The sequence below is a fragment of the Scylla paramamosain genome, chromosome 20 (assembly GCF_035594125.1).
Source record: "Scylla paramamosain isolate STU-SP2022 chromosome 20, ASM3559412v1, whole genome shotgun sequence".
In the NCBI taxonomy this organism is placed as follows: Eukaryota; Metazoa; Arthropoda; class Malacostraca; order Decapoda; family Portunidae; genus Scylla; species Scylla paramamosain.
Window position 1 is genome coordinate 20,771,580 of NC_087170.1, and position 13,484 is coordinate 20,785,063.

The 13,484-nt window shown below is 39.2% G+C and overlaps 1 protein-coding gene across 1 annotated transcript; it reads left to right on the forward strand.

Moving 5' to 3' along the window:
• Window positions 1–5,195: 5,195 nt before the first annotated feature.
• On the forward strand, window positions 5,196–12,594 carry LOC135110603 (uncharacterized). Its single transcript, XM_064023092.1, has 2 exons — window positions 5,196–5,801; window positions 12,088–12,594. The coding sequence occupies exons 1-2, from the start codon at window positions 5,454–5,456 to the stop codon at window positions 12,532–12,534; spliced, it is 795 nt and encodes a 264-aa protein (XP_063879162.1). The 5' UTR covers window positions 5,196–5,453; the 3' UTR covers window positions 12,535–12,594.
• The last annotated feature ends 890 nt before the right edge of the window (window positions 12,595–13,484 follow it).

The following is a 13,484-nucleotide window of genomic DNA, read 5'->3' on the forward strand; positions in this document are numbered from 1 at the left end:
CAAGAGTGCGGAATAATTAAGGGATGCCAAGGGTTTTCCGCAACGAGCTCCTAGAGCTGGGCATTTCTTGAGTCGCGCTGAGCGTGGCATAGCCTGTGCCGTGCGCAGCCCGACAGCTCTGCATCACAACTCGTCAAATAGTGATGGGAGGTAATGCCACCAATCTTCTTCTAATTGCAATATTGCTATTATTGTTTTTTTTTCGAAAGTAATCGATTAGTAGTCGATTACTTTTACGATTATTCGATTTTGAGATGTCAAACGTTTCATAATTCATACCAGTCACCTTCCTTTTGAGAAGTTTATGGATATAACAGTTACATCACATTGTACAAGTTACTACCATTGTGCAGCGCACGGCACGCGCTTCACAGTGAGGACACTCACTCAAAGCGCTTGTATCGACCCTTAAGTGATTCTTTTATCAAACACTTTCCTGACGTTCTAAGCTGCCATGTATCACAGTTTTCAGCCACTGCCCAATATCAGAGAGAGAGATAGAGAGAGAGAGAGAGAGAGAGAGAGAGAGAGAGAGAGAGAGAGAGAGAGAGAGAGAGAGAGAGAGAGAGAGAGAGAGAGAAACGTGCTAATAATCCTAACAGGTGGTCGATGAAGTACTATCTCTGATGACCTTAACGAGAGCATTACTTCGTTCATTCTCGCACGCCTAGCAACACCATAGACCCTCTCTTCCTCCTGTTGCTCCTATCTACGCACCACCTATTAACTCTCTCTCTCTCTCTCTCTCTCTCTCTCTCTCTCTCTCTCTCTCTCTCTCTCTCTCTCCACCTGTCACCTATCGCTACAAGACAGGTAATCACGCCACTTATCGTATCTCACTATTATTCTCCTTACAGACACGATAAAGAGTTACGAGACGTCACCTCCCACGCACCCAACCCTCCCTGAACACTCCTTCCACCGTTCTCTCATCCCCTCTCCCCTCTCCCCTCTCCCCACACTCACGTTCTGGTTCTACCTCACCCCAGATCTCACCTTTGCTCTCTCACACATTCACATCATACTGAGCCACCTTCTCCCCCTCCCCCACACTTCCTACATTCCCACGCGTACACTCCCCCACCCAACCACCTCAACTAGAGCGCATCCTCACCACATCACTTCTCTACGCAAAGGTCTTCTCAGATACTTATAAAAACGTTGTTGCCCATTCTGGCTGTTCCTTCTACCCTGCAATTGTCTTCTTCTTTTTTCACTCTCAACCTTCTTCATCCATGCACCGTATTCTCAAATATTTCGTTGCTTGATCTCGATTTATTTTAGCAGGTTGTAAATAAGTAGATGTTATTGGAATTTTCAAGCGTGTTATCGTGATTGAGGTAATAGTTTAAAATTAATTATTTACCATCAGTAGGGAAAACGCCCATGAAAACCTGACTGATTATCTCTATGGCCTCTGGAGATAGTTACAATGAGTCTTAAGCATTTCAAAATACTCGTACGGGTTCCTATAGCAATGTGTGGCCATATTTCATCTCCCCTTCCAGGTCATTCACCTCACCTAACAGCGTTCTCCCAATTTTTTTTTTATGTAAGATGTTGTGTTGCCATCAGGACAACACAAAATTGGCGAAAAAAAGGGCCTACTAGAGTGCCAGTCCCAAAAGTAAGTCAAAAGGGTTATCCAAATTTATTTAAGTATCTTGAAACTTATTGGATATTTTTCCTGGGAACATAGTCCTCCGCCTTTGGCTACACTTCGTGCTACTGTCTTATGATTACGAAACACGCGACAGAACCATTGCTGCTAAGTTAATTAAGTTTGTTTAGGTTGATGATAAGATAAAATGAGGAAGGGAGAGTACTACTTCTAGGGTGACGTTCTACACTCCTGCAATTACTCTCTTTAAATTTAACGTAGGTTCATCCAAATCCTCATCGTCTACTCACCTTAACCTCGACAAACGCGCAGATCGTACTTCTAACCACGCCAAAATCCAACTGCAATCGAGCCATATAGTAATCTGGTCCCTGTCATCTTCCCCGACGCAAGCCCAGCCACACCTCCTCCTGGGCCTTTCTCACCCACACCAAAGCTCATGACTGATATCCACGACGCGCCCAGTAAGAGCTTGTGACTCATCCTCATACTCACGACATGAAGCCTCACCGACGACACCATTTTGTAACTGAGCGCTTTCTAAACCAACAAGTGATTAATTCAAAATTGTTTACGTGACGGCCTGGACATCTAAACTAAAACTATGAATATATTTGCCATAATTTGTCATACAATTTTCCATCAAGACAGCTACTATAAATAAATAATCTTTCCGTTTTAATTTATAAACAAAATAATAATAATTATGACTTTAGGAGTATAGTGTACCGGTGATAATGCTCTGCGAAGAACACAAACACACAAACCAAATTTTCCTGCTTTCGTTTAACGTGGGGATTTTCCACCGATTCGAAACGTGACGTGAGAGAGAGAGAGAGAGAGAGAGAGAGAGAGAGAGAGAGAGAGAGAGAGAGAGAGAGAGAGAGAGAGATTATATAAAAAATGAATTCTCTGGAGCTCTCGGCGTGATATTGTTTTCCTCCTAAATCACGTGACTGTTTCTAGAGAGGAGCATCAACACAACAATGTAATCAAACTGACCAACCCGGCTAGAATCTTTTTTATACTCAAGATCCGGAATTATTGTTTTTATTGTTATTACTATCATTATATTTATTTATTTTAGCTCCAAGGTTATCTGTTACGCCTTAAAAAAAATCACAACCTTCCGACAGGCGGTTAACTTCTAATATACCCAATAGAAAACATCAGATAACGAGATTAATCAGTGAAGGGCCGTCGTCAGTCCATCTGTCCTGAAGTGATGTTTGTAATATCAATACCCTTGTACTATATTTGCTTTAGAAGGAAGTAACCGTGTTCCACTATGTATGTAGTCCAAGTACACGCATATTTGTCACATTTTCTGCCGTGTATTTTAATGATTAAATGCCCGAGTATATGGTATAATTCTGTAGTTAAATGCAGGGATTTAGGGCGGTCAATATAAGGAGCTGAAATGCGCATAGAACAGTCTTCCCCTTGGGTATTTCCATCTCTGAGTTCCGCCTCAAGACACTGCCGTCCTCATTATTAATTAATTTCATCTATTTATTTGCTTACCTACATTGATTTTCCCCGTTTACAAATTAAAACTTAATCTAACATAACAAAAAAAAAAAGGGACGAAAAGTTATTAGTTACGTTCAACCATCGAATATATCCTGGAGACCTAAATGTAAACAGAGAGAAATTTATGTTTATGAGGAAATATAGCCAGAGATGTTGATGTTAGAGGGAACAGTGTCACGAGGGAACCAATATCATGCGGTATCTCACGCAGATATATTAATGTCTTATTACTATTACCAAGGACACTCTATAGCGTACAGAATCCATACTATTACTATTATTATTAGTATTATTATTATTATTGTTGTTGTTGTTGTTGTTGTTGTTGTTGTTGTTGTTGTTGTTGTTGTTCTCCTGTCATCTGTATCTCCTTGACCGTGAACCGTGACCACACAAGAGTATGTTATCAAGCAGCGGCGGTATTAGAATTTACGTATAGGCCATTTAAATTATTCCACGTTTACTTGTGGCTTAGAAACTACGCTCTCCAGATAGCGCAGACCTCATCACACTTTCCTGGAGTACGCTCTGTTGCGCAAGGTGGAGATGAGACTCGTTGCTGCGCACATCGAGAGAGAGAGAGAGAGAGAGAGAGAGAGAGAGAGAGAGAGAGAGAGAGAGAGAGAGAGAGAGAGAGAGAGAGGAAACGTGAGTCTAATTCAGCAAAAAAGAGAGTTGAACGCATAAGACTACTCGTAACTATAAACTTTAAGGCATCGCATGACTAGATTATTGCAGGTGTCATGTGCAGAAGTGTCAGTCTGTGTGGAAGTGTGCCTTGTGCTCCACACCCATCTGTTATCTTTCCTCAGTCTCGTGTATGAAAGGTTCTATGGGGCTGATATCCCAACCAGAGCAAGCAAGATCATTAGTTATCATCACGAGTGTATATAACGCATCATCAGTAGTCTTATAATCTATTATTCATCGAATATTTTAAATCTCTTGTAAGTCTATGTTTTTCCTTCCAGCCAAAATTGCAGGAGACATTGTTTTACTGATATGCTTTACCACAATCACTATGTGCTATCAAATGATTAAGAAACACGACATTTTATTAAGATTTTCGGAGCGGACACGAGCATCGTCGCAAAGAAGGAGAAGGGCCCATCTACTTTCACCAATAAATTCATTAATAGTGAGCATTTCTCACTGAAATATTACCTGGGACAGCGTGAATCATTCCTTCCTCTACTCTACCAAAAAGAAACATGGAATTCCCAGTATTAACTTAAAAAAAAAAAAAAAAAGAGTGAATGTGCTGGATGACATGTCCATATCGTGCGGAACTGTGCGAGTCGGAGGTACTTAGATGTTTCAGATATTCTATAAATAATAGATTATAAGACTATTGATGATGCGTTATATACACCCATAATGACAAATGATGATCGTGCTTGCTTTGGTTGGGATATCAGCTCCATAGATCCTTTCATACACGACCTTAAGCGAAGATAACACAAGGGCGTGCAGCACAAGGTACACTTCCGCACAGACAAAACTTTTGCACACGACACCGCCACACACACACACACACACACACACACACACACGTCTTCATAAAAATTGCCTGCTGACAAGTTCGAGCAAAATAACATCAAAATATAAGATAATCTATCATATGAGAGAGAGAGAGAGAGAGAGAGAGAGAGAGAGAGAGAGAGAGAGAGAGAGAATTACATTTCAGCTCCAAATTCTGTTGACCGAAAGAAATTTGCACCTTGCCAAATGTAGAAACATGAAGAGAAAAAAATATCTTATCAGGTATTTACATTAATCCTGTGTGTGTGTGTGTGTGTGTGTGTGTGTGTGTGTGTGTGTGCTGGCAGTGATTGTAGTGATGGTGATAGTGTTTAAGGAAGGAACGTTTGTGGTAATGGAATTGACTGATTTATTTAATAGCGCTGCAGCAACCTAGAGCACAGACGTGATGAGAAGTGTGGGGAGGGGGGGGAGGAGGAGAAGGATGAGACGTGGTGACGACGTCAGGAGGTATCTGGGGGAGACAGTTGGTGGTTGGGGAGGGAGACCAGTGGTAGAGACATCGATAGGGCGACTTGTCCATATCACCTAAGCTTTCGTTATCAGGGCAGGACGGCACCTGAGACAGCGCAGGCATCTTGTAACATGGTATCGAAGCCCTGGGTACAGTGCGCATGCGTCACCCGCCAGCCGCGTCACCGTGATTGATGTGACAGTCAGTAGAGTGTAGCTACTGGAGAGTAGTTCATTGCTGCAGCCTTGCAGTAACTGGAATGCTCCTGTCTCCTCTCATATAATAAAATAGCCACACAGGTTAATGGTACCACAAGTTCTACTACAGCAACAAGAGGAGGACGTTAGTGCTAAATTCTTCTCGTCAGCCATGGATCAGCAGGGTACCACCACGAACGGCCGCAGAGACAGCACTGACGAAGCTAATAGCAACAACAGCAACAGCTGCATGTGGCGTAGAGTGTTGAGACCCAGCGTGGTGTTGGCTGTCAGCTCGCCCATCATTCTTATAGCTGACATAGGCCTCGCCGTCGTCTTCCTTCTACGGCAAAACTGGCAAGGAGTCATCCTCACCTCTCTCGCCTTCATCGTCTGGACGCAGGTTGTCTACTGGTTCTTCCGCGCCCGCACCCTTCTCCAACCCCACTATCAGGTAAATTAACACGCTTGTTGTTGTTGTAGGCTTCACTTTAACATTTTTAAATGTTTCCGCAGACAGAGGAATGATGGAAGGCAGAGGACGCAGTGAAAGAAAGGGAGAAAAGGGAGAGAGACGAAGAAATAGTAGCTCGGTGGAGAATGAGATAAAAGTCCTCAGCTGCTGATGGCCGCGGACATAAGCCAATTTGAAAGTGCTTCCGTCAAGCAGCCGATCTTCGCTACTCACTCTCCGCCCTGCCTCCGCTAGAGGCCGCCTGTCTTCTGCATACACACACCCATCACATTTCCACCACCATTTTCTAATTTATTACTTTACATGCTACTTATTACCAAGTGAATGTACCGTGTTTCCTTCGGCGGTCTTAACGAAGGCTGGCCAAAGGGAGAGTTTCAATAAAGGGATAGCACAGCGGCCACAGAGGCGGGCCAGACGGTCTGACGTGGTTGTGCTGAGTGTTGTAGGGGAGGTCTTTTCTCTTTAGGCTAAGTATTTATTGCAACAAATATACTTTACGACCTCCTGAGAGCATGTCCTGATTCATCCCTGTCTGTGGGTGTCAGTGTTGTCAATGTTGGTGGTTGTGTGAGTTAACAACAGGGATGGCTACTGTGGATAAAGTGTCTTGTGGTATACAGTGTGTGTATTGGGCGTTGTGTTCTTTAGCAGTGAAAAAAAAAAAAAATTGGTGATTGCCGGGTTAACGTACGCATTGAGAACACGAGAAGCGTCACTGCCGGCTTTGGCAGTCAGAAATGACCGTATAGTTAGAGGGAATCTGTGCGACGCAAACGCTAAGTTCCCGTGCTAATTACTGTATATACATGTGACATATAAAGTACAAGTATCTTCTGGTGTACCTTCGAATTTTCTGACTAGAAGGGTAGATAGATCACGGAGGAGGAATGCACGATAATCAAAGTTTACATAGCAAGATGTATTAATTTTATTGTGTTCTTCCAGCAGTTACAGTTCTTGTCTGCCCAGCGCTCACCTTCATGAAGATAAATACGAATGTTTTGGTGGATTAACAAATGGTGGCTCGAGTGTAATAGTGACAGTGATCATAGAAAGCAATGATGGTTGTGGAGTATACAGTGGTGGCCTGCACGGTGGCAAACGGGACACGCAGAGCAAGGTGATCTTAATGTAGCATACAATCAGGGACAAGCAAACCGAAGAGCTTACGAGTCAACAACAATTCAAGTAACCCAGCCGATAAGCTTGTTGAGTCCAAGGGTTTACTTGCTGAAGAACACGTGTCGCGTACAAAATCCGTCCTGATGGTTTGCGTCGGCTTCCTTCCAGTCACGTGTCAAGTGGAAACTATACCACATCGAGAAGAGAGAGAGAGAGAGAGAGAGAGTGTTTATATATATATATATATATATATATATATATATATATATATATATATATATATATATATATATATATATATATATATATATATACTCGTATGTGTGTGTGTGTGTGTGTGTGTGTGTGTGTGCACAAGTACATAAGCATTTTAAGGAGAGAGAGAGAGAGAGAGAGAGAGAGAGAGAGAGAGAGAGACTTTTCTTTGTGCAAGCTGCATTACTGTCGGCGCGAAATCTCTCCATAACTCATTAAAATGATCGTTAGACAAAAAGCACAAGCCATGGCTAAATTATCAGCATACATAACAAGGAAGTGAATTAAATCACAGACTGATATTACGACAGTTTCCCAAGATTTAAGGTCATTATTGACTGATTACATGAAATCAGTATAACAATAAAAAAAAATATAAAAAAATCATTGTTTGAAGTTTATGGAAATGTCGTTCTTCGTTGAATAGGAATGGATAGCTTCGATCGTATTATTGATCACAGAACACTGTAGATGTCAAAGCTGCTACGAGTACATAGTTACGATAGCTTGAAGTGAAGCCGCCCTAGTCCACGAGCGATAAGCGCGACGCAAGCAATCACCGAGGCCTACGCATACTTTTTTAGTATGTCCTGAAGACTGAAATTTGTCAAAATGGCACCTATACAACGGTTCTGTTGGTCCAGCAGTGTGTGTGGGTTTAGAGGTTCAGCTTGTGTACAGACCACAAAGTGGCAGTACTAGGCTAAGCATTCCAGACAGCACAGACTGTACATGGAATAGATTGTTATGATTGCAAGGAAGAGTAATGTCTTTGATGTGAACTTGCATTATAAAAAATGAAGTTATGCAAAAGAGAGTAATTATGTAATGTTATGTTAGTTTTGGCAGTAGTAGCTAAAGTGATGAGTAAATAAACAAATAAATAAATATATATATATATATATATATATATATATATATATATATATATATATATATATATATATATATATATATATATATATATATATATATATACACACACACACACACACACACACACACACACACTTACATACACACGCGCGAGTGCATGCAGTTGCTCAATGGAAAAGTGGTTAGAACAACCTGTGCGTGAGGACACGGATAGAAGACCCGCCCACTTTGCTGTGAGTGATATAACCCAAGGTGAGACCTGCAGGTAAGTAGTCTCCGGCAAGGGCGAAAGACTAAGATTTCTACCTTCCTGTGTGTGATATATATATATATATATATATATATATATATATATATATATATATATATATATATATATATATATATATATATATATATATATATATATATATATATATATATATATTGAGTGTATAATTGGGCAGGAGGTTTTCTCTTGTACATATTTCGTTGAAAGTGATACTGAGTTCAGCGTTTATGATTTTCTTTATGATGTTTTCTTTTTCTCGAAGGAGTGTCTTGTTCTCTTTAGTAAAAATATTGATGATTTTCCCGTAGGATATCATCCTCGCTATTCTCGCTGGCGAGGATGACATCCTACGGGAAAATCGTCAACATTTTTACCAAAGAGAACAAGACACTCCTTCGAGAAAAAGAAAACATCATGAAGAAAATCATAAACGCTGAACTCAATATCACTTTCAACGAAATATATATATATATATATATATATATATATATATATATATATATATATATATATATATATATATATATATATATATATATATATATATATATATATATATATATATATATATATATATATATATATATATATATATATATAACATCATTACTTTTACGCAAATTGCTAATTTTGGAAGATATATATATACATATATATATATATATATATATATATATATATATATATATATATATATATATATATATATATATATATATATATATATATATATATATATATATATATATATATATATATATATATATATATATATATATATATGGACATAGTCGGATAGTGCATAGGTATATAGACAGGCAGATATAGATATAGGTAGAGTTTAATGTGTGAAGGCTAAGAAAAAAAATAAATAAATAATCTGCCACTCTTTACACATAATGCAGTAAGGAGAGGCAGGCCAAGTAGGATCTAGTTCCAGAGGTGTCTTGATGCCCCTCCCTTGAAATATCTTGATTGTAGGAAGAAGAAAATCAGAATCAGGCAGTGATCTTCAGTTTATCATTAAAAGGTTCAAAAGAAAAGACAGTAATCATTGATGTAACTATTAAATAGCAAAAGATGTAATAATGCAAAGGAATGTGAAATTGTGCACATTCAGTCAAAGGGGGAAAGGGGAGGGGGAGAGTTGATAAGGCATAAAGCTTTTGACTGCACCTTGTTTAGTCAGGCTGTGTGTGGAACCCCCTCCTCCCCAGCAAGGAAGCCACACTCTATGTAGATTTAGGGTCCCCAAATAGAGTTAGCACCTGAGTACAAAAACTGAAAATTCTCTCAGAGCCATTTTATCAAGTGATGTGAAATTTCCTGTCAATATTTTTTTTAAAGGATGGGCCATGTTTATTCAGTGTAGGAGAAGAGGACAGTTCAGTGTCAGTGAAGAAGGGATATATGTCTGGAAAATTGTGTTTAGTAAATAGACAAAGTAATTGAGTTTTTGAAGCAGTGCAACACAGGGCTTACTTTACCTCCATTTAGAAACAGTAGAAAGACCAGAAGTTACTATTATGTGGTTTGTTTGTGTGAAATGTTTAATTCCTGCTGAGATGAACATATGGCAAATGATGCTGAGATATTCAGAACAGTCATCAACATAAGAATAGTTAACCCAAGAGACTGAATAATTGAAAGATAGAATAGAGCTCTGTGAAACACCACTGATGTTAGAAGAATGTTAGCCCTCTACTACTGCTGCAATAGAACAGCCACAAAGGAAACTTGAGATAAATATGAAGAGATGGATAGAGAACATAATGAGGGAAACTTAGAGATTTCAGATTTTTGCTTAACATAGTAAAAAAAATGTTGATATATCTACCATTCAACATTTTATCTCATTTCAAAAGTCCCCATGCCTTATTTTCTTAATACATACCTTTCTAGATGTCTTTATTTTTTCTCAGAGGCATAATTACTAGCTTCCTCGACTTATCTGATACTTCTTACTATCTCCAAGTAAGGTCATATATCATAAACATCCATTCTAACAGTATTTCTCCCTTATTTTAACATTTTTAGTTATTCCAATTATACCTACAACTTTACCATATTTAAGTCTGGCAATTGTTTTCTCTATCTTTTTTGTGTCAGAGACATCACTCTTCCATGGCCATACTCTACACAACTGCATCTCTTGCTGCTTTCATCCACTAAGCATTCATAATGACTTGTCTAAGCCTCTTTTGCCTGCCTCTTGATACCTACAAAACATAATTTAAAACTTATTCATATATATATATATATATATATATATATATATATATATATATATATATATATATATATATATATATATATATATATATATATATATATATATATATATATATATATATATATATATATATATATATATATATATATATATATATATATATATATGAAATAATAATAATCCAAGTATGGCACCGTAGCAGATGAAACTGATAAGCATTATTAAAGTGAGGTATAAAAAACAGCTAATCCATAAGAATCCTCAGTCTGCAGCACCAGAGCTGAGAATTTTGTGGCACCAGCTTGGGATGAGGTCCTCCTAGGAGTGCTTATTTCCCTCTTTTGTTCATGAGAGTCCCACACTACACCTAAACAATTGATCATCCTTTGGTGATGCTGATGTTTACCCAAAAGAGCTGATAGGAAACCCCACTTTGCATTACAGTGCCTGCTAACAAAACTTAACCTTGACTGAACAGTGGGAACTTGACTGCAGAGATGCCACATCTAGGATTAATGTTCCATTACATGACAGCTGATCACTGCCCTGCACATGAGACTGTTACAAGACCTAGACACACTTGCAAATCATGTATCCAGATTCCAAATTCATTAAGCAAAAACCCACATATTTGGAAAGCATCATGACTATTATGCTATTGAGCACTGTATGTTTGAGAAGGATGAACTCATGTTACCTTCATGAGGTGCACGCCATACTAAGGTAAGTACTAAAATTTAAAATTACCAGAAAGTGTAGTCATGATTATATAGAAATTTCATTCATCACATCTGTGATATCTTTGTCATCCAGGTGTTTATTTTTACCTCTCGATGAGGCCAGTGCAATGATGTAAATGAAAATTAATATTTCCATCACCACTACAACCTATCAGTATCAGTATGCATGCCTTGCATCCTCTCAGTGGCAAGGTGTCATGAGTTCAGGAAGTGCTGCTTAGACAAAGGGTAATGTGACTAGAGGTGTGATCCTGGAGATTGAACATTTGACAAAAGCACTCAGGGAAGACATGTGAATCCCATGATTTCATCAATCAAGATGATCATAGAGGCCCAAGTGATTCTCGGTCAGCCATGAGCATCCTGTTGCTACACAGTAAAATGGATTTTGGTGCTTCACTTATGAAGTGCACAGCCTTATATGTTCTGAGCCTCATATATAATGAGCCCTTAACATGTGTGAATTTTTCAATGTATGCATTTGGTTATCCACAAGGAAAGATTGAGTAGACCTAAGTAGAGAAATATATGAAAATCAAGTCATGTCATATGCTTTCCTGTTTGGTGTGAATATCAAGTTCCTTGAAAAGGATTCCAGTCCTACTCTTGTCTATTTCAGTCATCTCTCATGACATGCAAGGAACACACAATGATCCAGTATAAATTCCCAAATTTTAGTGATTATCTACTAAGAAATAGTTATTTAAAATAGCAGAAACATTGCCTTGTTCCACTGTTTATCTAGACTTGCTGTCTCTTTGACAGGTTCATTCTGATGACGAGTCGGAGGCTGCTGATGATGATGTGCCGCCATCCTATGAAGATGTGATCAAGACAGAAGCACCACCACCATCCTACTACATGGTGGTGGCTGAGGGTGGCTGGTCCAGTGGAAGTTACAGCAGTAATGCTCATGCACCCAAGGATGAACTGCCACACAGGAACAGGTTCTCAAGACCACATCATCAGCACGAGCCAGCACAACCAAGTGTGAGCAGTGGCATCACTGCCCCTTACTTACACCACATCACAAGTGATGAATGTACTTGTATACCTGCCACATCTGCTCTCAATGACCATGTGCAGGTCATTAGAGCGCCCATTGACAGAGAAATATCCCGTCTCTCAGTCCCTATTCACAAACCAGCCCCAGCTAGGCTCACATCCAGAGAGAGATTGCAGGCTGATGGATGTGGGGCTCTTGTTTCCTAGGGAAACATAATTGGCCTGTAATTTTTTATGGGTTATAGCCCTTGTTGCCTACCAAAAGGCCTTAAGGCATCACCTAGTCAGATGATGCAGTCTATGAAGAGATCTGGTCAGAATCTTCGCACTACAAGAGATTGACAAGTAGTCCACATGACGTGGTATTACTACACTCTGTGCGATGCACCAAGCAGGCATGTGGCACTGGTCTTGTCACATGCCTCAAACTGCTCAAGCTGTTGTTACTCTCTACACAGTCACTGAGGTGAAGAGAGAAGCCACAAGAAATAAGATGAGCCAAACCCAGCCATGTCCTTGTGGTGATGTTCAACACTTGAAAGAGCAAGTGTAGCAAGTGATGTTGTCTCTGAGAATATAACTGTTTCTTGTCTGTTTATTTGTGATGAATAAAACAACTTCATTATGCAACTTTCATCAGACCGTTCTATGTAAAAATTACCTGCAAATCAGTACAATTTTTTTTTTCTTTCTTCACATGAGGCATTTTAAACACTTGATATTTTCATCAGTATTAGCATGAAAACACTACAACACCCAGCAGTGCCAGCCCAGAAGCATGCCATTTGTACCTTACACGACCTCCTTTTCCACTTTTTATTTATTATTTATTCTCTGATCACCCTCATCATCCTAAGATTGCATAGCTCAAGGGATGAAAAGGTTAAGATAATTGCCTAGTGGCAAAAAATATACAAGAACACTGGATGTGCCACGTCAACTATCACAAAAGTGTTGGCAACACCTCAATACCTACCACCTGACATTCTACTGGAGTACAAACACAAATCTGATAATGGCTAGGAAAAGAAGACTGAAGCATAAAAACTCCTTGGCTAACCACATCAGAACTGAAGAAAATGCATCCCTCACTACTGTAAGATGTCTCACTCTGCACCATCCAGCAGCAGCTCCAGAGAGAACTGAGTTTGCAAAGT

Coding starts and splice junctions, on each gene's coding strand:
- LOC135110603 (XM_064023092.1), top strand. CDS start 5,454: ATGGTACCACAAGTTCTACTACAGCAACAAGAGGAGGACGTTAGTGCT. Junction 5,802..12,087: donor TTCTCCAACCCCACTATCAG/GTAAATTAACAC, acceptor TCTCTTTGACAG/GTTCATTCTGATGACGAGTC.